The sequence below is a fragment of the Heterocephalus glaber genome, unplaced genomic scaffold (genome assembly GCF_053883595.1).
Source record: "Heterocephalus glaber isolate CG9 unplaced genomic scaffold, H.glaber_assembly_v1.0 deba00001733, whole genome shotgun sequence".
NCBI classification, from domain to species: Eukaryota; Metazoa; Chordata; class Mammalia; order Rodentia; family Bathyergidae; genus Heterocephalus; species Heterocephalus glaber.
Window position 1 is genome coordinate 20722928 of NW_028258444.1, and position 26444 is coordinate 20749371.

The 26444-nt window shown below is 38.7% G+C and overlaps 1 protein-coding gene and 1 non-coding gene across 10 annotated transcripts in view; one reads left to right on the forward strand and one right to left on the reverse strand.

The window, feature by feature from the left end:
• Nucleotides 1–26444, forward strand: part of Scn8a (sodium voltage-gated channel alpha subunit 8) — a 171261-nt gene that overhangs the window by 114586 nt on the left and 30231 nt on the right. For all 9 annotated transcript variants that reach the window (XM_087199929.1, XM_087199931.1, XM_087199934.1 and 6 more), the window contains 4 exons: nucleotides 9347–9479; nucleotides 15377–15615; nucleotides 23595–23768; nucleotides 25628–25984. In XM_087199929.1, the coding sequence (XP_087056055.1) occupies nucleotides 9347–9479; nucleotides 15377–15615; nucleotides 23595–23768; nucleotides 25628–25984 (903 nt within the window). The remainder of the gene's footprint in view (nucleotides 1–9346; nucleotides 9480–15376; nucleotides 15616–23594; nucleotides 23769–25627; nucleotides 25985–26444) is intronic.
• On the reverse strand, nucleotides 14271–14377 carry LOC147821533 (U6 spliceosomal RNA). Its single transcript, XR_015446986.1, has one exon. It is a non-coding gene; the product is annotated as a U6 spliceosomal RNA (small nuclear RNA).

A 26444-nucleotide genomic window follows, 5' to 3' on the forward strand; every position in this document is an offset into this window, starting at 1 on the left:
GCTCACACACATTGGTATTCTGTTCACCTTGATTTTAGTAAATTAAGGTTTCTTGGTAATATAGATATATTTTTCTCTGAACACCATCTAGTCCCCTACTTATTCTTAGCGCTTTTAAGTGATGTCCTTCATAGGCAGTTTCAGTTTATGTGATCTTAGGTAATTATGAGTAGTGAGTATATGTTTGCTTTCTATCGCTCCATTTATCAGTCTAATTTGATGAATATTAGAGAACCACATGTACAAATGGACAGTGACCAGACCACATATGAAAATAGAACTTTGACCCCTGACCTGCCCAAGAAACCAAGCCCCTTATCTACAGTAATACCCAGGAAGCTAGCTTGTTTTAAGTCAAACTCCTCAGGAACCAGGTTGCTGTCTCTAGTGACTGTTCAGGAAGATAAACAATAAACTTCTTCATCAATGGCCCCAAATGTCCAGGACTTGATTAATGTCTGCTGACTCTACTAATTTTTGTCCTCATTTGCAGCGTAGGTCCAAGTTGGTTGGACAAGCCAGCTCTGCACTCCTAATCAGTCACATAGCATGTCCTGCTTTTAGTTCCTTCACCTATAGCTTCCCCATGGCGATTGGCCCCAGTCTTAAACCAAGGCTTGAATGAAGCCTTCTCTGTTCCTCAGTAAGCTTTCACTTCTGCCAAAACAATGCTTATGACTGACTCCCTTGCTATAGCAAGCTCTGAATAAATACCCTTTGTTTTTCTTATTTGGTGCATCTTTATTTCCACAACACAGATAATGCTTTATACATATTCACATACTCTGCATCCATACTCCTTGTCAAAACCATGCTACTCCATGATCAGATTGGCATGATAAATGAGGAGCTCTCACCCAAGAGTTCCCAAGTTCTGAGTAAGAAGGAGGTGGAGAAGGGGCTGTCTGACCACTTGAGGATTGTCGGCTAAACTGCTCATTACATGACTCTCCCATACGCTCCAGTGCCCATACCTCTTTCTAGTCAGTCTGTTCATTTCAGATGCCCATTTTTGGATTGGGTCTTTAAATATGGTAGGTCTGATTTTTTTCAAGTTCTTATAGATTCTAGATAGTAGACCTTTGTCTGAAGAACAGCAGATGAAAATTTTTTCCCACATTGTGGGTTGTCTCTTCACACTGCTGATGGTTTCTCTTGCTGTGCAGAAGCTTTTCAGTAAGAAGAGATGCCACTTGTTGATTGTTTGTGCTAGTTTACGGGCAACTGAGGTTTTGTTTATAAAATCTTTTCCTACACCAACACCTTCAAGAGTTCTACCTAACCTCTGTTCCAGCCAGTTCAGTGTTTCTATTCCAATATTTAGATCTTTAATCCATTTTGCTTTTAGTTTAGTGCATGGTGAGGGATATAGGTCTAGTTTTAATCTTTGACAAGTTGAAACCAATTCTTCCAGCACCATTTATTAAAGAGGCTATCTTTCCTCCAGTGAGGGTGTTTGGCTCCTTTGTCAAAGATGAGGTGGCTGAGTGTGTCTGGAGTTGTTTCTGCATCTTCTAATCTGTTCCACTGGTCCTCAGGTCTGTTTCTTTGCCAGTACCATGGTGTTTTTTATCACAGTAGCTTTGTAGTAGAGTTTCAAGTTGGGAGTTGTGATACTCCCTGCCATGTCTCTGTTACCTAGAATTGCTTGTGCTATTCTGGGTCTCTTCTTGTTTCAAATGAATTTTTGGATTGTTTTCTCAAGGTCCGTGAAATATGCTGTTGGGATTTGAATTGGGATTGTATTGAATCTATATAGCAGTTTTGGAAGTATGACCATTTTCATTATGTTGTTTCTTCCTACCCAGGAGGAGGGGATGTCTTTCCATTTTCTGATACCATCTTCAATCTCTTTTCAGAGTGCTAGTTTTCAGAGTAGAGGTCTTCTGATTTCTTTTGTTAGGTTGATTCCTAGGGATTTCATTTTTTTTGGATGCAATTGTGAAAGGAATTGTTTGCCCTATTTCTGTCTCAGTCAGTCTGTTGTTTATGTACAGGAAAGCTATTGATTTTTGTGTGTTATCCTTGTATCCAGCTACTCTACTGAGTTTGGTTATTAAGTCTAGAAGATTTTGGTGGAATTCTTGGGGTCTTCTATATAGAGTATCATGTCATCTGCAAATAATGACAATTTGACTTCATTTCCTATCTTTATTCCTTTTATTTCTTTCTCTTGTCTAATTGCCGTGGCAAATGTTTCCAAAATTATGTTGAACAGGAGTAGTGATAATGGACATGCTTGTCTTGTTCCTGATTTTAGTGTGAAGGATTTCAGTTTTTGACCATTTAGTGTGATATTGGCTGTTGCTTTTTCATAAATAGCTTTTATCAGATTGAGGTAGAGACCATCTATTCCAATTTTTTGTAGGGTTTTTATCATAAATGCATGTTGGATTTTGTTGAATGCTTTTTCTGCATCTGTTGAGATGATCATATGGTTTTTGTCCTTGGCTCTATTGATATAGTGTATTACATTGATTGATTTGTGTATGTTGAACCATCCCTGCATCCCTGGGATGAATCCCATTTGGTCAGGGTGTATGATCTTCTTGATGATCTTCTGCATTCTATTTGCCAGTATCTTAGTAAGGATTTTTGCATCTATGTTCATTAGTGAGATTGGCCTATAGTTCTCTTTTTTGGGTGGTTCTTTCTTTGCTTTGGGAATCAAGGTGATGCTTGCTTCCAGGAATGAATTTGGGTATTGAATGAAGTATTGCTTTCTTTTTTTTTTTTTTTTTGGTACTGGGGATCGAACTCGTGTCCTTGCATTTGCGCAGCAGGTGGCGAAACCACTGAGTTAATCCTCGGCCCCAGGAGTATTGCTTCCCTTTCAACTTCTTTTTTTTTTTTTTTTTTTTGGTACTGGGGATCAAACTCGGGACCTTGTGCTTGCAAGGCAGGTGGCGGAACCACTGAGCTAAATCCCCGGCTCCCTTTCAATTTCATTGAAGAGTTCAAACAGTAGTGACAGTAGTTCCTATCTAAATGTCTTGTAGAATTCAGCAATGAAGCCATCAGGACCCGGACTTTTCTTAGTTGGTAAGTTTTTAATTACGCTTTCAATTTCATTGATTGATATTGGGTTGTTTAGAATTTTTAGGTCTTGGGCTGGGGATTTAGCTCAGTGGTTCTGCCACCTGCCTCGCAAGCGCAAGGACCCAAGTTCTATCCCCAGTACCAAAACAAAAAGGAATTTTTAGGTCTTCTTCATTCCTCTTTGGTAATTCATACTTATCTAGGAATCTGTCCCTTTCTTTTATGTTTTCCATCTTACTGGTATATAGGTTCTGGAAGTAGGTATTGATGATCCTCTGGATTTCTGCTGGGTCCATTGTAATTTCATCCTTTTCATTCCTAATTGCATGGATTTGGGCCTTTTCTTTCCTTTTTCTGATAAGGTTGGCTAAAGGTTTGTCAGTTTTCTTTATTCTTTGAAAGAACCAACTCTTGCCTTCATTGATTTTTTTTTGCATCATTCCTTAGTCTCCATACCATTGATTTCTGCTCTGATCTTTATAATTTCCTACCTTGTATGAGCTTTGGGTTTGTCCTGCTCTTCTTTTCCTAGAAGCTTGAGGTTCAGCATCAGGTTGTTTAATTGGGCTCACTGTTTTCCTAATATGAATTTCCCTTGTAAGACTGCTTTCATTGTGTCCCATAGATTCCCATATGTTGTAATGTCATTGTCATTTAATTGTAGGAACTGTCTGATTTCTTCTTTAATTTCCTCTGTGACCCGTTGGTCATTCAGAAGTGTGTTGTTCAATTTCCATGTGTTTATGAAATTCTTACAATTTCTTTTGCTATTGATCTCCAATTTCATTGCACTATGGTCTGATAATATACAGGGGATAACTTCAGTTCCTTTGCACTTACTTAAACATGTTCTATGAGCGAGTATGTGGTCTATTTTGGAGAACGACCCGTGTGCAGCTGAAAAGAAAGTCTATTCTGATTTTGTGGGGTGGAACACTCTGTAAACATGTAAACATCTGTTAAGTTCATTTGTTCAAGAGTTTGATTGAGTTCTAGTATTTCCTTGCTTATGTTTTGTCTAGTTAGTCTATTTGTGACAGTGGGGTATTAAGGTCCCACACTATTACTGTATTATTGCTTATTTGATTTTTCATGTCTGTTAGTATTTGTTTTATATAGTTGGGTGCACTAGTGTTTGGTGCATATATGTTTATGATGTCATCTCTTCTTCTGGGATTGTTCCCTTTACAAGGATGTAGTGTCCTTCTTTGTCTCTCTTAGTCAGTGTTGGTTTGAAATCCACTTGTTCTGCAAAGAGGATAGCTACTCCTGCTTTTTTTTTTGAGTTCCCGTCACATGAAGTATTGTTTTCCACCCTTTAACTTTCAGTCTATGAGTTTCTTTTTGAATTAAATGTGTTTCTTGTATGCAGCATATTGTTGGATCTTGCTTCTTGACCCATTCTGCCAGTCTGTTTCTTTTGACTGGTGAATTGAGACCATTAACATTGATGGTTATAACTGATAACGTATTGACTTATCATGGCTTATCATTGACTTATTATTGACTTATTATTCACTTATCATTGACTTATCAAGTCATTACCTTTTCCTTTTGTTGGATTCTCCCCCTTTACATTTAATTTCTTGTCACACCTGATGGATTCATTCTGCTGTGCTTCCTGGGGTTGTGATCCTCATTGTCTTTTCCTAGGATATTGTCTAAAATGTTTTGGAGTGCTGGTTTGGTATTCATGAAGTTCCTAAGGTGCTCTTTGTCATGAAAGTATCTGATTTCTCCATCAATTTTGAAAGATAGTTTTGCAGGATACATCAATCTGGGTTGGAGGCTGTTTTCATTTAGGGCTTGGGATATGTCACTCCAAGGTCTTCTTGCCTTGAGGGTTTGCGTTGAGAAGCCTTCTGTGATTCTGATGGGCTTTCCTTTGTATGTGATTTGTTTCTTTTCTCTGACTGCTTGTAGAACTTTGTTCTTCTGTTGGGTTTCTGGAATCTTAACTATTATATCCCTATGTGTAGATTTTTTTTTTGATCAAGGCTAGTTGGAGTCCTATATGCCTCACTTATCTGTATGTCAAGTTCTTTTTCCCTGCTTAGGAAGTTTTCTGCCATTACTTCTGTGAACAGTTTTTTTATGTCATCTGCACTCTCTCCTGTTTCTTCGTTGACTCCAATCAGTCTTATGTTATTCTTCTTTGCATCGTCTAGCAGCTGCTGGATTGATTTCTCATGGTCCCTTACAATTTTGAAGCAATTTTTCTTTTCCTGGTCACTAATTTCAATCTTATCTTCTATATCTGAAATTCTGTCCTCACATTGGCTTATTCTGCTGTGTAGATTTTCAGTGAAGTTTTTAATCTCCTGGAGATCTTTTTGCATCTGTTTTATGGATTCCATTTGTTGCCTATGTTGGGATTCCATCAAGTTCCTCAGCTCTCTAGATTTATTAATCATGTCTTGCACTATGTGCACAATCTCTGCTGTTTTCTGAGAAATTTATTTCTGATTTCATTTTTTCCAGATTCTCTTTTGTTGCCAGTTCAGGGAGTCCAGGTGGTTGAGTATCAGAGTGTTCCATCTCATTTCCCTTTGGGGTTGCTTTAAGTGATCTGGGAGTCTGGTTTTGAGACTTGTTTAAGTGTCTTCTCATTTCAACGGGGGCAAGGGGTGCTGCTGGCGCCCGTGTGGCTCACCTCCTCAGCACTGGGGGTGGTGGTATGGTGGCTTGGAAGGTTCACCTCCTCTGTGCTGGGGGCAACTCTGCCTCAGTGCTAGGGTCTGTGGTACAGTGGCCCAGAAGCTTCTGAAAAAAAAAATTTGTGCATGGTATTTCTTAATATTTCATAGAACTCGCTTGTGGTGCTTTATAGGCAGAGTTTTCTTTATAGTAAGGTGTTTAAATTGGTGATTTTAATGTGGCCTATTAAGGTTTTTTTTTTTAATTCTCATGTCTCTTTTGGTAAGTTATAATTTAATTAGTATTTTTATTCTTCCATAATACATCATTATTACATTATTTATAATCATTATTATCAATAATAATACACATATACAGTACATCAGTAATACATTATCCTTCTAAAAATGTCTGTAGGGTTTGTAGTGATGTCCCTTTTTCATTCCTGAAAATTTTAGTTTCCATTTTCTCTTCTTTTATTAACCAGTCTTGCTAGGAGAAATATCATTTTATTAATCTTTTAAAGAACCTACATTTAACTTTTGTGATTGTCTCTATTTAGTTTGTTCACTTACTATTTTATTAGTTTCCAGTCTATTTTCATGATTTTTCTTTCATCTGTTTACCCAGGGTTTAATTTGATCTTTTGCTGGCTTCTCAAGGTGAAAGTTTAAAGCACTGATTTTTATCTCTTTAATTTACTAATATAAGGACTTAAAACTGTAAAATTTCCTCTAACCCTTATTTCATCTACACCCCACAAATTTTGATGTACTGTATTTTCTTTATTATCCAGTTAAAATATTTTCTAATTTTCCTTCTGATTTCATCTTTGAAACATGAATTTTTAGAACTCTTGTTTAGTTAATAGGTGGGGAATTTTCCGAATACCATATTGTTACCACAAGACTATGGACTTTCCAGTTGTTTGGATCTGTTCCACATGTTCTTGTCTGTGTGAAAAAAGAGAGCTAATGTAATAAGTTTCTTTTTTAATCCTCTAAAGTGCCATAACTGGGCTTTGAAATTTTTGTTTCTTAGTGTCTTATATATTTTCCTTTTAAACATAAAGAAAGATGTATTCAATAATGATGGAGTTACAAGACAAATTTTAATGTTATAGAAGTTTTTTCCATGTATCTCTGCTCTGGATTATGTTCACTTAGCACAGAAACATTAAAAGAAAAAAGCTGTATTCTCAGGAGGCTGAGGCAGGAGGATTTCCACAAGTTTGAGGCCAGCCTGGGCCACATAGTGAGTTCAGGGCTAGCCTGAACTACAAAAGGAGACTCTGCCTCAAAAAACCAAAGGAAAAAAAATTGTATTATCCTAATACTAAGTCTGAGAATGGATTTTTTTATTTATGTAGATCTCTTTTTTTAACCCCCAAGCTAGGGGCTAGGCAGAGCTATAGCTCAGTAGTAGAGCATTTTCCTAGTATATGCAAGACTATGAGTCCCCATAAAAAACAACAACAACAAAATATCTCAAGCTAAAGATTATTTTAGCACTCCAATACTCTAATGATTTGACTAGGTCTCTCAGACTCTGTTTTATTAATTTGTTTTTAAGGTTCATGTTAATAAAGTCTGAAGAAATAATATCTTGTTACATCTAGCAAGCCCACCAAACAGTATGATATACTTAGTACTAAAGCCATATTATGTGCAATTTTATGTTTCTTGATGAGCCGACTGGTCCATCTGATCATGCAGTATTTGAAAGATCTTATTGCTTTAAAGACATCATTAAGCCGAGGATTTAGCTCACTGGTTCCAGTGCCTGCTTCGAAAGCACAAGGTCCCAAGTTCAATCCCCAGTACCAAAAATAAATAAATAGATAGATAGATAGATAGATAGATGTCTCAAAATGAGATCTTTTAAAATAAATAAATAAATAAAGTCATCATTAAGAAAATTATCTACCATGAACTACAGGTGTATAAAAGGACAACTCAGTAAAAATCCAGAATCAGTACAACTCCAGAAGCAAATATCTATTGTATGGAACCTTTCTTCACTTTTAGATGATTATCATTTTTTAAATATAGTAGTTTAGTTTATCAAGTGTCATGAATATCAGGCTGAGAATTGTAGCAAAAGGTGGTTTCTCAAAGATCTTATGATCTGAGATAATAGTAAACAATCATACTGTATAAACAAGATGTACAAACATCTTGTTTATATAGTAAAGCAGCAGGAATTCTCAAGAAAATCATTTATTTTTCCATTCTATTTCTGCTCTGGCTCTGCCAACCAAACTAACTAAACAAGGAAGACCCTAGGGTGAACCAAATGTTTGGTTCAGTAAAGCAGTCTGACGAAACATTTTGATCAGCTAAGTCTTTTCATCTGCCAGAAATTTTCTTTTGTGCAGTTGTTAAAATCTAAACATGTTTAAGGACACCAGGATTTTTTCATGTAGCTCTCCAAAAGTATTTTATTTTCAACTGGGCCTGGTGGCACATGTCTGTAATCCCAGTGACTCTAGGAGGCTGAGGCTGGAGGATTGTAAATTTGAGGCTAAGCTGGGCAGCTTATCATCTTAGCAAGACCCTGTCTCAAAATAAAAAAGAGCTGGGGATGTAGCTAAGTGTGAAGGCTGTAAATTCAATACCCAGTATGGAGTACAGGTTGGAGGGGACAGGTTCATTCTGGTACTGATCAAACATATACTTTTCTAGCCTCATACAAATATGTCTCTTCCCTGTCCTCTGAGGGACAGTAATTGTCTCTTTCCTCTTGTCTTTACCATGGAAGGAGCAGCCAGTTTCAAATGGGTGCCATGGTATGGGCAATATAGTTACTAGAGAGCTAGGTTTTAGGTCATCCCATAAACCTAATCTCATGTAGAACAGTCATAAAGAGCATGAGCTAGGGACAATAAAAAACCCTTTGCTGTAGTACACCATACCAATATTGCCCACAGCAAAGCATATAACTTGTCTTTTATGACAATCTGATAATGTTTTCTGGCAATTTTATTTGGTTCAGAATTTGAACATCATGGGTTAACTCATAAAGTAAAATTATAAAATGGCAAGGTAAATACATACGGTATAAGATATTTAATTAAGATACTAAAGCTTACCCTGCTTTCTTATAATACCTTGGAAAAGATTTGGAGTAGAACTTCAGCTTGCCGATGTTTAGTTAGGTTTGTCACTTGGAAGGGGCAGTTTGCTAGAGTGGCAGGGAGGAAACAGCATCTATGATGCTCAGTGTGATCGGGAACTTAGCGTTAATAAAATTTCAAGTAGAGGTGAATTTGACATATTTTATCATGTGAACCAGTTTTAGCCAAATGCTGTGGAGGAGACTAGGACTGGAAAACTCAGTGCCTACTTCTGGTGGCTGTACTCCTAAGGGATCTGGTCTCTCTACTCTGTGCTTAGAACTAAACAGGTGATGTTTTTGGATCCCAGTCAGATTCTTGGGTTCATTGTAGTTCATTTGCATAAACTTAATTGACTTATCTACAGAACTAAGGATCACCCATGGCCAACTTTTTCATTTTACTTCTTAAAGTAACTAGGAAAATACAGCCAATTAAAAAGAAAAACAAAGTAATGAAGGTCAAACTTCTCACACTCTGGACTGTCTGTTGAGTAAGGCCCAGTCTTACATTTATCAGACTTTACTCACCCTACTTGGTGTTTTTTTTTTTTAGGGAACAACAGAGGTGGAAATTAAGAAGAAAGGCCCTGGATCTCTTTTAGTATCCATGGACCAACTGGCCTCCTATGGACGAAAAGACAGAATCAACAGTATAATGAGTGTTGTTACAAATACACTAGTAGAAGGTATGTGTCCTGTGGTGCCAGTGTGAGCTACTGAGGTGTAAATATGTAGTGTGCCCTGTCCCTTGATTTTAGTTTTGCAAACACTTAGCTTTTGGAATAGATCTTACTGGATCACAAATTCTCTTCCCAAAGCTATGTACAGAGAATCAGAGACTTCACATTTGCTGCCAGCATCTTACACAGATAAGAAAAATGAGGAAGTGGCAGAATGAGCTGGAAGACCTCAGCAAGTCTCAGTAAATCATCATGATAAGGAGCTGGTGGGGTGCTGTTCGATGTCAGGGAATGTGGGTGAAGCACTGTGAATATACACCATGATGGAATCCCCTTCCTGGCCTCCACCTCACAATATAGCTTCCTCTTTTTCTTTCTAACTACTTACAGTCCTTTTGCTCTTTCCTGAAGGGAGAATGTACTGTGCATTCTGATTGCGCCTAATTCTGCCTTTCTCCAGACACCCACATATCCATAAATACATTTGATGTGTGGCTAGGTAAGACAGCCCTTCTTACTTAAGGCGCTTGGTGCTGAGGGAGAACACAGCCACTGTTGAATCATAGCATGTCTGTGGTGATGTTGCTCTTAGTGCCGGATCCTCTGTGCAAGGTGGTTTCTCCACGACACAGCCTGACATGCTCAGGGTTTTTCTGTAGACCACAGTTTCCCTGACAAGTACCAGCCCTGTCTCTGGGCCTGGTATATATCTCAGGCTCCTTTTAGAGGTAAACCCATGGTAGATTTTCTCTCACAAGATCCCAATTGATTCTGCATGTATCATCTTCATTTGATTCATTTTGATTTAGCTGAGTTGCCTTATTGTATAAGAATAGTATCCAAGAATAGTACCCATACTATTCTTGAGACCTTGGATTGCTATTCTCAGAGTTCAGACAGCCAGGCTAACCCACCAACCCAACAGTAGAGACTCTGGGATAGCAACAGCACTTAATATTATCCTGCTATCCATGGGACAAGTTAGTTTTTGAGTCATTTAAATAACAAACTTTGGGCCGGGGATTTATCTCAGTGGCACCGCGCCTGACTTGTAAGTGCAAGGACCTGAGTTCGATCCCCAGTACCAAAAAAACAAAAACAAATAAATACCAAACCTCGTGTGTGTGTGTGTGTGTGTGTGTGTGTGTGTGTGTTGTGGAGGGTTTGCAGTAGAGGGAGAATCTCTAGAAAGGAACTCTCTAAGGTATTTATATCCCCACATATATGTAAGGAATCATACCCTACTGTCATTATGCTAATCTTGAAAGTGTATCAAGGAAAAAGAATATTGGACCAGCTACTTTCACCTGCTTGAACAACTGCTATTCATTCCTGTTTTCCTGTATTACCCTTGCAGTCATTGTCTCAGTTGGAATATAGGTATGGAATATCTTTAAACTTTGTAGCTTTTACTTTGAGATTGCAAGAAAATTGACTGCAGAGCATAAGATTTTCAGGCTACGAGACACTAGCATAAGGACTTTGTCTAGGTTTATTATTCACTTGAGACAGGATCTCTCCAAGTATCTATGGCAATTGAGAAATAAAAAGTAACAACTTCCAACACTTTATTATTGACAGAGACATCAGATGAGGAGAACTATAATGTAATACAGTAATTATTTATTATTATAGTGGCCTACAACTGGATCTGGCAAAAGTAGACATTCAGACATGTCTGCCAAACTGACTTTTGATTGCGTGGAATGTAGGGAGTGTTGGTGCTGTAACATTTCTTTGGAAACCTTACAGCTTCCATCCCTTCACTGAATTGGATACAAATCATTGGGTGGGGTGCGGGTGTCTTTTCTTTTTTTTCTCTCTGTTCTCGTCTTTCTGTTCTGCTATAGTTGTTCTCCACCCTCTACCTACCAGCACACAAATTAAAAAATAAATGAATGTTCCGGCGCCTGCCTGGCAAGCGCAAGGTCCTGAGTTCAATCCTTGATACCAAAAAAAAAATTTTTTATATGAATGAACAGATACATTAGTGATGAAAGAGTCACTCAGGACAGAGACAGCAAGACATCCCAGTTTCTTTTCCCTTTCCTACACCCTATTCTTCACAGAACCTGTCCTGTCCTACTCTTCCCCTCTTAGACATTCCTCCTATTCCCTCACTTTGTATTTGACCCTTTCAGTTAAAGCTGATGGAATGGAACTATTATAAGCAAGGAGCCATAAATGAGTGGATCTGAATATGAGGGGGCATTAAAGAACAGTAAGAAAGATCCATTCCTATTTAACTGTTGGTCCCTCTGTATTTATTGCTTGCTACATTAAAAGCTAGTTTTGAATGAATAATTATTCTAGTTTCCCAGACTTCCAATTAAGAAACCCTAATGTTATTTATTTATTTATTTATTTTGGTACCGGGGAACGAACTCGGGTCCTTGGGCTTTCGAGGCAAGCGGCAGAACCACTGAGCTAAATCCCTGGCCCCCTAATGTTATTTAATCCAACAATTAAAATGATTATTTTCTTAAAACCAGAGAAATAGGCTTCTACATAGGCTACCACAAGGTTTAGAAACCATAGTGGAGAATCCCAGAGTCCTGTAACCAATGAGAAAACCCTGCCTGCCCTACCTCACTCGATCTTGTTACAGATGTGCTCACCAGGACCCATTAAATTCACTGGTATCCACAGCAGAGCCATAAGCTTTGGGAATGTACCAGAAGGCTGGAGGTGGGATGTAGGCAAACTGTAATGTAGTCAGTCTCCTTTCCCAAAGCAGTAAAACTGCAAGAGAAGAGAGAAAGTTGGGAAAGTAAGAAGGAGGATTAGTGGTGGTATTTGGCACTACTGATTCTCAGGTAAAACAGTTCAGACACTTTCTAGAGGTAACTGGGCATAGTTATTACTACTACTATTCATCCATTGTTTTATTCAGCTGATGCGCATCAAGGGTCTTTGTCCAATTACTTGTCTGATGTCTGTCTTTCCTGTGCAGCTGTAAGCTCAGTGAGGTTGGGGACACTTCATGGCTTGTGCCTAGTGCATAGCCTATTGCAGGTATTTAAAAGGTGTTGAGTTGAGAGAAACCCCTGCCTTTGGAAACCTCTTGGTCTACTAAAGCCACCATCTTGGTGGATTTATGTGGTCCCTCTGGAAACAATTCCCAGTATGCCTGAGGCTGATACCTGCAGCAGTCCCTCTAAGAACACCCAGAAAGAAGCAAGATAGGGAAGCCTCACAAACCTTTGGACATCTCACTTCCTTGGGTTAACCCATTCTGCCACACCACATACTTCACCATCCAGGCCTGTAGGGTGGTAATAGTTTGCAAAGTCGTAAGTTACTTTATGCACCTCCCTTTTTACCTAATAATCTTTTTTAGTTCTTAAGCTCCACATTATTTTATTTTCTGTGGGACAGAAGGGATCTCCCCTTCTCAGTAAATGTAGATAAGAGATACCTAGTATCCCTATAGAAATCTTTTTGGTGCCCCATAGAATTGAAAAACCCTACTCCATCTGGCAAGACTTGGAGACTAGTGCATTGTGAAACACATGAGTTGTGTCATCTATCAGAAATGTGAACCGTCACAGCTTCAACCTCCATGTGCCAGCAAGCTGTAGACATTTGGAGAAGGGAGATAAAGGAATGGAACCAAATTTCCAAATATGTACTATAAGAATTTATGGAAATAAGAGAACCTTTTCATTTTCTTTTTTGAGGAAAAAAACTAAATTTACCTTGGGAAGGGAGAGAGTTCTTGTAAGGAAGAAACCAAAGCGAATTTTCTTCTCAGACTTCCTTTCCCACGCAAACTCCCACATGGTGCTTACTGTGCCCCTTAAATCTGAAACACCAAGGCAACCATTTTCTTAGCAACCAGGGAGCCAATCAGATACCCAACCAAAACCACCCCACCATGAAATAAAGCCATCACCATGGGCACCATCCAGCTGGTTGGAAGAAGGGAAAGAAATGATTTATAGCAGCCATCTCATTTGAGGGGAAATGTTGGGAAACTTTTTTCAATTCCCTAAGTGGTTATGGTTTTGTCAGCAGAATTAAGGAAAAGGAAGCTGTTACAGCTGATCCTGAAGAAACAGTACCTCACTTCCAAGGGTTATTCTGACAGGTTTTCAAAGTTACACCTCTTATGAGCATCCCTTTACCTCAAGGTCCTTGGATATTTTTAATCTCCACTATTATGTTTCATACATAATTTGAAAAGAGTTTTGTTACTTACCTAGGGCCTCATGTCAGCTGAGTGGCTGCCTTTACTGTCCAGTCATTCTTTTTCATCTTTGCTTTGTAAATACCCCTAGAAACCATCTAGTCCAGTGACCTTTCAGTCTTTGTGATGAGAGTCCTAGGATTCTGAGTGAGTGCGTTGGAGAAGGAAGAAGTCAGTTGGACTGGCGTCCAAGTTCCTATTCCAGTTTCAACCACAACAGTTCCTGGATTATCTATTTATGTATTGTGGTCGTGTGAGATCTTGTCTCAACGAAACAGGTTCTGCTTTAGACAGAGAGACAGAAAGATAAAAGGAAAGAAGACACCAAAGGAAGGAAAATGGAAGAATCTCCAGAGGGAGAGAGAAGGAAAAGATGAGACTAAGAAAGTACAAGACAGGAGAAAGGAACAGAGAGGAAGAGTGAATGGGGAAAAGAAATATGACTTCTATTCCTAACTCAACTGTGAATTGCAAACTCATTGGAGCCAGAGACAGGGACTCGTACTTCTTACTTTTGTGGGGCTGTACTGGGGATCGAACTCGGGACCTTGCGCTTTTGAGACAGGCGGCAGCACAACTGAGCTAAATCCCCAGCCCCTTTTTTTTTTTTTAATATGGAATGCTTCACAGATTTGCATGTCATCCTTGCTCAGGGACCATGCTAATCTTCTCTGTATCATTCCAATTTTAGTATATGTGCTGCCGAAGTGAGCATGGGACTTGTACTTCTTTGAGGGCATGATAGATATTTTCCATATGGTGGCTGGCTAATGACCCTTTTTATGCTGGTGAAGATAATAGTAACAACAAATACTTCATTAGCACTTACTGTATGCCAGGATGTTCTTAAGCACTTTGTAGATAATTTAGCTCTAATTTTCACAGAAAATTGAAGTTATTTGGTAAAGATCCCACAGTTAGCAAGTGTCTAATATTTGAACCCAGGTGTCTGTGCTTCTGGTGGCTTCTCAGATAAAGTTGTGATACAATATATAATAGATTATCACTTAGTGAGGACTTAGTTTTGTGCCAGGCACTTCTTTACTTCATCTAATCCAGTGGTGGTGAACCTATGGCATGTATATTATTTGTTTTTCTTTTAAGACATAAGATGTTAATGTATGAGTTGTTTTTTCTAAACTCAAACCTTAGTATTGAGGTTTAATTGCAGTGTTGGCACTTTGCAATAAATAAGTGGATTTTGGGTTGCAGTTTGGACTCTTTTCTCTAAAAGGTTCGCCATCACTGATCTAATCCTTAATCAAATTCATATAATTTCATGAAAGGAGCAAACTTGACTCATTTACTCCTAGAATGTATAAAGTCAGTGCCCTGCTTTACAATTGAGGCAACTGAAGCACAGAGAAGGTATTTTCCTTGCCTGAGACCACACAACTTGTGAGTTGTTAGAGCAGTTAAACCAGGAAGTCAAACCGTAGAAGGCAAGCTCCTAACAACCACAAGTACGATCCTGTGGTAGGTGGATTGGGTTTCATTTCTAACTAGATCATTATTGAAAGGGAAGCAACCAGCACTGATCTGCCTCCTCTCTCCCTTGAGGAGAACTGAGGGATACTCTTAGGAATATCAGCATCCAAACACTTTATTATTCTCATAGCAATATCCATGATTATGACTTGGCCAAAGGATAAGAGTGTGTCCCTTTTGTTTTCTCACTGTGATTCGGGAGGCCTCTGTTCTTTATTTACTCCAGAGCTGGAAGAGTCTCAGAGAAAGTGCCCACCATGCTGGTATAAATTTGCCAACACTTTCCTCATCTGGGAGTGTCACCCCTATTGGATAAAACTGAAAGAGATTGTAAACTTGATTGTTATGGACCCTTTTGTGGACTTGGCCATCACCATCTGCATTGTACTGAACACACTGTTTATGGCAATGGAGCACCATCCTATGACGCCACAGTTTGAACATGTCTTGACTGTAGGAAATCTGGTAAGATGGATCACTGTCTCCTGATGTTATGATTTTAATGTGTTTTGCCTATAGGACATCTTTTTCTGGACCAAAACCTGGAGTTTAATTGACAAGAAAGCAATAGTTAATTGGATGACAAATGCTTCTGCACATGCCATAGCACTAGCGTCTTCTGCTAGATGTTGTGATCCCTCAGCTGTTTCCTTTTTCTGCAGAACTTTGAGGATGTTATTCCATAGGAATTGCATCATGGATATGTTCATGTATAGCCCCTAGCATTTAATTTGAGCATGATTTCTGGATGGTCTGTCTGTCTGTCTGTCTCTCTCTCCCCACCCGCTATCTCACACATGCACAGTTTGCACCTTAAGCCCTAATACATTGTAGGCATATTAGAATATCATTTTTTGTTCTTATTCTGAAAACACACTGCAGAAAGATCCTTTACCTGGTGAGACCTTATAGCCTGTCATGTCACCCACTACACATCCCACATGATTCGGTGCTCTTGCCAGTATGTGTGTCTGGGGTTAGTGGCTGCCCAGGCTCAAAGCTGTGGTGTAAACCCTTGAGTGCAGCCCAGTGAAATACCTGTAGTCTGGAAACAGAGTACTCCATGAAACCTGCTGACTGGCCCTGAAAGTTGCCTGTGGCAGACATACTCTGTGACTGACTAGCACAGGGCCAAGACCATCAAGCAGAATTTTAAAGCCGTCAAATATCAGAGATAGTCAAGAATTAAGCCAAGAGAAATTTGATTTGATAATATTCATTGGTGGCAATGGTGGTGTTCTTCCTGTAGAGTTTTGTTTTTCTCTAAGTTTTTCATTTTCTTTGCTATTTACAGAATCAGTCCTTGATTTCCAAGGATTTTTTTTTTTAAAGTCAGAGTCTCACTGAGTGTCCTAAGTTGGGCTCGAACTTGGGATGTTCCTGCCTCAGCTTCCCAGTGTGCTAGGACTACAGGTGTGTACCACCACACTCAGTTGATTTTCAAGGAATTTTGAGGGGCTTTTTTACCTACCACCAACTGAATTGCCCATAGACCAGCCTAGCAAAAAAATGTTTTTTCAATTCCTTAAGAATTGAGTCTGCACAAAATTAAAAAAAAAAAAAAATAAATAAATAAATAAATAAAAGAATTGAGTCTGCAGAGGTCTAGGATAACACCTGCGTTAGAGTTGTAAGCATTGGGAAGACTTTGCTGAGAACCATCAGTAAAGAAAGAGAAGTCAGCAGCAAATATTCAGTGACTCCCTGAGGCCAGGCAACCCACAACCAGGTGCTAAGATGAGAAAGCACCACGGTGGTGAGAACATGCACAAGGATAGTGGTGTGCAGTTGTTATGGAGACGGAGAGTGGTGACCACTCAACAGACTAGGGACTAGATATGACAGTGAAGGGAAAGACAGAGAAATGGTGCCTAGACTTAGGGAGAAACAGGATGTCTGAGGAAGGAATGGCTTTGGAGTTTAAAATCTGGAGTTCTGAAAAATGAATTTGCTTTCAAGAAGAAAACCGGTACTTCTAAACAAAGAATCAGCCAATAGAAGAGAGTAAGATCTTAATCATTCTGCTTAGTAGACTCAGCCTATAAAGAATGAACATTTCTAGGGCCGGGGATTTAGCTCAGTGGTTTCACCGCCTGCTGCGCAATCACAAGGTCCTGAGTTCGATCCCCGAAAAAAAAAAGAATGAATATTTTGCCTATCAAACTAGAGTTGAAACATAAAAATGAAGAAAAGGAAATATATTCTAACTACTCAGAAGAATAATGACCATTGCCAACATGTCTGTCCACCTTCAAACATAATACTTTACAGCAGAATAGTTTTCTACACCTTTGTTTTAAGGATTCTTCCACTACCTCCCCCATCACCAATATTAGAGGTCTACAAAGACAAACCAGAATAGAGACTTGAGACACTTATACAAGATGCAAAAAGAAAAAATCTTTAATTTCTCTAAAATTGGTTAGGTAAAGCAAAATTATATTGTACAATATCATACCATTGTACCGAATTAGCAGGGCCCTAGACAGTATAGTGACTGAGAATTTATTTCATAGATATAGAGTTGGCTCTAGATTCTCATGAAGAATATAATGGCTACATTTCTATACTTGGGTATGTGTATAAGTAGAGCTTTAAAATTTTTGTGTGTCAGATTGAGTTTATGGGGTTTTTTTTCAATTAGTTATTTTCCTGTCGTCTTACAAACAGTCCAGTGATGCAGTCATTTTGTTATTTGATTGTTCTAAACATTTAATATAAATAATTTTGAATCAAATAAAGTTTGAAGCTTTAAAAACATCTGGAGTTCTGTTTTGGACATAATGGGTATAAGATGTCCACCCACTGAGGGAGATAGCAGTTAAGGCAGTTGGATATATGCTAGACCTCAGAGAATCTCACATCTGAGTGTTTTCTAGATGAGAAGAGAAACTCAAAGATATATTTTGGTGTACCACAGGTATCGAGATTGGTGGGAAAATAAAACACAGAATTAGAAGTCAGAAGGTTCAGATTTTGGTTCCTATCAGAGACAGATTAACCTTAAGTAAGCCCTTCATTTCAGTGGAGAAATTTTCTTACCTGTAAAATGAGGATGGTACCGTGTTCTCAGTGGTTGGAAAAATAAAATGAGAACCTATACAGAAGTTCTTGAAATGGGTAAAAGTACCCTGTAATCTTCAAAACGTGTCAGTATAATTCAGTCGAAGTTTCAAAGGATTAGAGAATTGAATAAACCATTTGACTGAACTTGAGAATAAGAGGATGGAAAAAAGTGAGATTAAACAGCTTGGTTGAAAGAGTACAACGTTGTCATAGGGTCAGAAAGTAAGTCTTTTCCTACCATCCACACAGTGAGTTAAGTTTTGCTTATCCATAGACAAGCAGATAGATGTTTTTGAGGGAAGAAGACAGAGTCCTATAAATTGATCTCTGCCTATTCCACCCTCTCTGAGAGAAAATGATACTAATAGGAATTTTAGAGGCCATTTAATCCAATTCCCATGTTTTATGAAGGAAATTGAAGCCTGGAGAAGCTATGAGACATATACAGCCTTTGTAACTGTACAGTAATTGTGTTTTTCTTACCTTTTTTTTAACAACCATTTGAACACAACAGTAAATTCATGAGGTGATTTTTGAATAATCTGAATCTTACAGAGATGTTTCAAGTACAAAATAAAAAAAGCTTTTGTAAAAGTAAAAACCAGCATACCCTTATCACCCCACAAATACTTTATGGTGGTATATTTTTGGGGCTTGGGGACAAGACAGGCTCTCACTGTGTAGTCCAGGCTGACCTCAGACTTGTTCAATCCTCCTGCGTCAGCCTCCCAAGTGTTGAGATTACAGGTGTACACCACCAAACCCAACTAGTGTGTGTGTTCTTTTTAATAAATGAGTACATTTTCTTACATAACCACAAAGTAACTGTCAAGATCAAAAAATTAACCTTGAAACATTACAGCCATCTAATTCTTAGGCCCTATACAAGTTTTGCCAGTGATCCCAGTGATACCTTTTATAACAAAAAGCTGCAATTCTGGAATTACCCATTGCAGTTCATTGTCAGATCTCTTTAATCTGCCTCAGCCCAGAAGAGTTCTTTTGTTTTTTGCTTGGTTTTCATGACTTTGACACTTTGAAGATTACATACCAGTTATTTTGTAGAATTCCCTCAATTTGGATTTGTTTGTTGCTTCCTCATAATTAGACATAGATATGCATTTTGGTGGGCAGAGTCCACAAATGAGGCTGTCCTCCACTCACTGAATCTCACAGACATGCAGTTTCCATTTGTCCTGTTACTGGTGATACTCATTTGATCCCTTGGCTAAGGGAGTGTCTGCCAGGCTTTAAAGTTACTCTCTTTCTGTTTATAAATATTTCTGAGGAAGGCACTTTAAAACTATCTAAATTTTCTGTTCATTCAACTTTTGACTTATTCCTTTATTTATGTCAATATAGGTAGAGTTCGAGATGTACCTCAATTGTAGAGCATGGGCCCAACAAATACAGGGCCCTGGGTTTGATAACCAGCACCACACACACAAAAAAATTAATCTATTTATATCAGTATGAATTTACAGTTTCCAGTTTCATCCAATGAGTTATAGTCTTTTACTGACATTTACTTTGGGGTTTTTTTGGTTTTTTTGGTACCGGGGATCGAACTCAGGGCCTTGGGCTTGCGAGGCAGGCGGCAGCACCCCTTGCCATTTACCTTGATATTTAAACTATACATGACTTGGCTCTTGGGAAGCCCTTCGGGCTGGCTTCAGTATCCTTTTGATATCTTTTCGTCATTTCACTCCCACAGCGGGGTGGACACTCCCATTCCGGGTGGCCTTAGTATCTGTGTGATGCAGCTGTCCCCTTCTCTTCCCACCTCACAGCGTCCTTACTGGGCTGTCCCCCAAAGTGGATACCTCTCCCTAGCTCTGACAGCCCATGCCAAACTGCTCCCTGCATGGACATCTCCGTGTCCCCCCCCAAGACTGACCTCCCCTTGCTGGCTTGCCCCTACACGGATGCCCTGCTGCCCTGCTGGGCTCCAGTACCTACCACGTGGATGCCCTCTCTCCACATAGATGCCCACCTACAGGCCAAAGACCAAATGGGGGTGAGACGTGAAAAGAAGAGCAAAGGTTTAATCTGACATGTAAGTTTAATTCCTGAGATTCTAAGCAAAAGTGAAAAGCAAATGTTTTTCCTCTCTCACCAAACACACATGACCTAATATTCATTTCTTAACTACAGCCCAACTAGATTTTTAGCCGAAAGGAGTTCTTTTCAGATTTTTATTTTTCTTTCCTCTGTGTTCCTGTAGCCCCTTATCCTTCCTTCTCCTTAAGGCCTTACCACATACATGATCTTTGAGGTTTTTTTGCCTGTCTCCTCTCACTTGGGTTACCAGACATTTCAAGTCTCACAGGTCTGAGGGATGTCTGGGATGGGTAGCTTGCAGTTTTAAAACTGGGACAGTTCTGGGAAAACTAGTACACGTTGATCATCCTAATTATAAACAGATCACTCCATATGAAATCCAGAAAAGTTTCGTGAAATCCAGATGTGCCTATCACCCTGCCTCCTGATGACTGAGCTCCTAAGGATCTATTGCTTTTCATGGTTCCATATTGTCTTTCCATGTCTTCACTGTGACACAGATAGGGCTTTTATCAAACTGAATTTCATTATCTTTGCAGTAGAGTCTACTGCAGAAGAGGAGCTGATTAGTCCTTGTTTTCATCACTTTTCTTATCACTGAGACACAATACTTGAAGGAAAAGAGGTTTATTTTGGCTTATGGTTGCAGTCCCTAATTGGCTGGCTCCAAGGTAGAACGGCAAAGCAAAGAGGCATAGCAGAGGACAAGCTGCTCACCTTTTGGTGGTCAGGAAACAGTAAAAAGGGAGAAGCCAGGGAGGAGGTAACCCTTTCAGGTTATTCCCTGAGTGACCGGTGTCTTCCAGCCAGACCTTACCACCTAACAGCAAGTCAACCCTAGCACCCCTGTGATTCAGTCACCTCCCCAAAGCTCTGCCTAGGAGTGCATGAGGCCTTTGGGGGACATTCTTCATCTAAACTACACAACCTCTTTCTAAGAATAAAGAGACTGTAGTCACTCCCCAGTGAACCTAAATTTTCTCTGCAAAAGCAATTAGGCACCCTAGAAAGTATACTGTTTCTGCCTTGTATTTCCCATGCTCCAGAGTAATCGCAAGTAGAACCCCATTTCTAGGACTTTGGAGCTTTTCTTGGGGACCTGGCATTGTAAGTTCTCAGACTGGTACCCAGAGACTTGCCAAATTAGAAGTATATGCTGATTGAATTCAGAATATTCTACTGAAACAGTGGTTCCCAGTTGTTTATTTTTTGTTTGGTTGGTTGGCTTTTTGTTTGGTTTTGGTTTGGGGTTGGTTTGATTGGTTGATTGGTTGGTTATCTCAAGACCTCTTTATATTTTTTTTAAATGCTGAAGAGGGGTCCAGGGATTTAGCTCAGTAGTTCTGCTGCTTGCCTTGCAAGCAGAAGGACCTGAGTTCAATCCCCAGTACCAAAACAAAACAAAACAAAAAATGCTGAAGAGCCCGGCATAGTGATGCATGCCTATAGTTCCTTCACTCTGAGAGACTGAGGCAGGAGAATTGCAGGTTCAAGCCTAGGCTGGACAGTTTAGCAATTTAGTAAGATCTTGTCTCAAAATTAAAAAATAAAAAAGGAGCTAGGAAAAGGTGGAAAGAGGAAGTGGGAAGGGTAGGGGAAAGGAAAGAGGGGAATGGAATTAATATGAGAAAATGTAAAGATGTAAACAAAATCTTTGTAAATAGGGAGGGCAAGGGAGTGGGGAAAAAATAATAACCAAGATAGATCATGTAAAGGTACAAGATTCCAATGATGAATATAACTGTACTGTATACCTAAAATGTACCAGTAAACTTAATGGAAGAAAAAAATACAAAAAAGGAGCTAGGGATGTAGCTCAGTGTGAAGACCCTGAGTTCAATCCCCAATACAGGGAGGAGGGGGTGGGAGGCTAAAGAATCACTTTGTAAAAAATTGAGAAGAATGGATTTAAGGTAATCCCTGTGATGCCATCTTACTTGCATTGTGATATGCTCCTGAAGAGAAAACGGAAGATTTGTAGGTAGTATGTCAGCAACTGTATGTAAGTGTCTGCATGTCATGAAGTATTCATCTAAGAACTTGTGTTCTAATAGCATAGTTCTCAAAGTGTAGTAGTGTATCCTTGGGGGTCCCTAAGGCCCTTTCAGAATACACAAAGTCCTCCGTATTCCAACTACATCTCTATGTGAGGCCAGGTTTTTTCCCTGTACTTAAACCCAAGCAACATGCCTCAGTGGACTGAAACCAGAAGCCAATAAGAGAACCTCAATATGTTTTATTAAGCCAAAACACAGGGAAGAGATTTACAAAAATGTCAGATAAACATGCCATTCTTCTACTTTTTTCTTAGAAAACTATATGTTTTTTTATCCTCGTAAAGTGTTATTAATGTAAACATGTAGTGGACATATTATGACCTTAAAATAAATACTTAAAATTTTTCTCAACTTTAATTTCAAATGTAGCATTAATAGATAGACCCAGTGACCAGGCTTTCCCTATTCCCATCCTCCCTGTGTTCCCCAGCCTCTGATAATCACTATTCTCTCCTCTATGAGTAGTTTTTAAAAGGAAACATCCAAAGCATACACATTCAAATAAACCCATTTCTTTTTGTTGTTGTTGGTTTTGTTTTTGTTTTTTTGGTATTGGGGATCGAACTCGGGTCCTTGTGCTTGCAAGGCAGGTGGCAGAACCACTAAGCTAAATCCTCCACAACACTTTCAAATAAATGGCTACTAGCTCTTTAAAAGTACTCTTGTGTTTCGTTAATTTCATTAGGTTATTTATTTAACTGCACTCTGACCTGTTTGAATTGAGTAGTTCTGGAAACGAAGATAGGAATATTGGGGCTGAGGACATCAAATAAGAGCCAGGGATGGTGGCATGTACCTGTAAGCCCAGCAAGCTGGGAGGCTGAGGGAGAAAGACTGCAAGTTGGAGCCCAGCCTGGGCAATTCAGCAGTTTAGCAACACCCTGTCTCAAAATTTAAAAATAAGAAAAGGATAGGGCTGGGGATTTAGCTCAGTGGTCCTGTCACCTGCCTCGCAAGCACAAGGATCCGAGCTCGATCCCTGGTACCTAAAAAATAAATAAATAAGAAAAGGACTGAAGATGTAGCTCTGTGAAAAGTCCCTGGATTCAATCTCTAGTATTGTGCAAAAAAAAAAAAAAAAAGAGAGAGAGGAAAATAAGACTTTCCTCCATCACCTGGAGACATCTAGGTATTGCTATCCTCAGATGTAAAGGCCAAGTCTGGCTTTTGATCCATCTTGGACATGTTGCATTCAAAGATAATGATAAAGCTATTGACTTTCTATTATTTCTTTTTCTGACCTCCTGCTTCCCCTTCCAGGTTTTCACTGGAATTTTCACGGCAGAAATGTTCCTGAAGCTAATAGCCATGGATCCTTACTATTATTTCCAAGAAGGTTGGAATATTTTTGACGGATTTATTGTCTCCCTCAGTTTAATGGAACTGAGTCTAGCAGATGTGGAGGGGCTTTCAGTGCTGCGATCTTTCCGATTGGTATTCCATACTTTTCCAATTTCTTTTAACATTTCCTATCATGCAACTAAGACCTTAGGTATTCTACTCCCAATTCCATTTGGCCTTTTAGTTGACTAAGCACCTAAAATCATGAAAACCTTCCTGCTAAATGTATAACATAGAAATTAGTTTTTAAAATTAGTAATCAAAAGAAACCAATTTTAGCAAGTTTCTCAGAATATAATGCTTAACCTAAATGGTGATGTGTTCCCAAGTCCTTTCTAAGGTCTAATTTGGTTTGCTAGTGGACTCTTCCTTTATTGAACATCCTCTTGAAGTGGTAAGAATATGTGTGTTCAAAGATGGCTTTCCTCATTTCTTCTCTTGCATCAACCCTTTCCAGAAATTGAGAGTAAAATAATGTTTTTTTAATTGTATTGAAATTAGTTGTTGATCAATGACTTTATTTTCCACATCATTAGCTAAGAATTTTTTACTAAGGTGTTTGAAGAAGCTAATGTTTAAATTACTCAATGACTTTGGAAGAATAGTTAATGAAATTCCCAAAAGAGCTGCCCGTAAGTACCAGCAGAAGTGATGTCCAGAGTAAGTCCCTGGAGAAGCTGAATTACTATGGGGATGTCTCACTCAGAGCCCACTGCTGCCTCCCTGGCAGTGGGTTGGCATCCATCTGGCTTAGATCTTTATCTCCTAGTCAGGAAAAATACCTAAACACTTGCACCTGAAAAGACCTGAGATATTGTCATCATCATATTCAGCAAATCAAAGAAAGAGAATCAGAACAGTGTAAAACTATTTGTAAAACAGAGATGTCATTCAGTTCAAGTCACCAATAACGTGCCAACTTTCTGAAACCACTGCTTACAACTATTTGGGTAGGATCTGACCACAAGTGACGTTTTTAGAATAGCTCTTACTATCTTTATTATTTAAAAAAAAAAAAAAGGATTGAAAAATAAAAGACTTAAAATAATATGAATAAATTTGAAGCTATATCCACAGTGCTATATGTGGTAAATCTTGAATTCTCAGATAAAAGACTCAAATTTTCAATTGGAAACAAATGTTCAAATCAGTTGCCTTGTAGCAAAATTCCTATTATGTTATATGTCAGTTATTTGTTGATTTATAACATCTCACAGTGATATTATTATCATTCCATTGTCCAAGCTATTATAGGTTTATTTATTATAATTCTCAGACTGTTTGCCAAGACCTTGTAATCATTCATTACAGAATGTTGAAATTTTATGATTGACAGGTAACAAAAGTTCTGTCCTCTGAATCAATAACAAAATGGGACATTTTCATAAGATGTTTAATATATGTAGAATTTCCCCTGTTGTACTTTTCCTCCAAGTTGTTCTGAACATACGACAAAGTTTCCCATCAGCCACAGATTACTTTATTTATTGGCAAACAAAAGGGTGATATTTACAATTTTTAAACACATGCTTTTTTAACGTGACTGGTGACTTTTTCACTGTCCTTATCATACTGATCTGGTTGCATACAAATCACATTTTTCCTTGATATGTCCCTTAAGAATTAAAGGGAAAAATCAATAGGAAAGGAATACAGTATGAATATTAATGAGTTTTCAAGAAGCAAATTGACTCAGGGCCTAATACAAGAGAGGCAGTATGCTAGGATCCTAGCTCTAAATTTTTCACTTACTGTGAAATTAATCAATTTTCACTTATCTATGCCTCAGTTTTTCCCCTTTTAATCTGAGACACTGTTAGAAAGTTCTGGGATTTTTCCAGGGGAACTAAATATATTTAAACTGATCTTACTAATTTTATATGGTTTTATTTCAGCCATGTGGCAAGAAAATGGATTGAGTATCATTTAGTTTTTGTTTGTTTTTTATTTAGCTCCGAGTCTTCAAATTGGCCAAATCCTGGCCCACCCTGAATATGCTGATCAAGATTATTGGAAATTCAGTGGGTGCCCTGGGTAACCTGACCCTGGTGCTGGCCATTATTGTCTTCATCTTTGCCGTGGTGGGAATGCAGCTCTTTGGGAAAAGCTACAAAGAGTGTGTCTGCAAGATCAACCAGAACTGTGAACTTCCTCGCTGGCACATGCATGACTTTTTCCATTCCTTCCTCATTGTCTTTCGAGTATTGTGCGGGGAGTGGATTGAGACCATGTGGGACTGCATGGAGGTGGCGGGCCAGGCCATGTGCCTCATTGTCTTTATGATGGTCATGGTCATTGGCAACTTGGTGGTTAGTACTAATTTGTAGATATTTTTGTTCTTTGCTCTGAACATCCTATCCTTGGCCAATCTACTTAGTCCTTCTACCACCTTCCATGTAGGTTGATGTTTATTCTTTCTTGACCCAAAACCTCTAAGGTACACCAATTATTTCCAGAGTGCCTACTGAGTCATGACATACCACAAGCTGGTAACCCTTTTTTGTTAAAAAAAAAAAAAAAAAAAAAAAAACACCTTGGCAAAATTAAATGGTTTCTTTCCCAAGGCCACATAACTGGTAAATATCAGGGCTTTTATTTGAACCTAGACTACAAAGCCTGTGATATTTCAACTATATTTAAAAGTGTCCTTTTTCTAAACCAGGATTTCTCCACTTTGGCTCTATTGCCATCTTGGGCTAGATAATTCTTTGTTGTGGGATTGCCTGATACATTTTAGAATCTAACAGCATCCTGGCCTCTATCTACCAG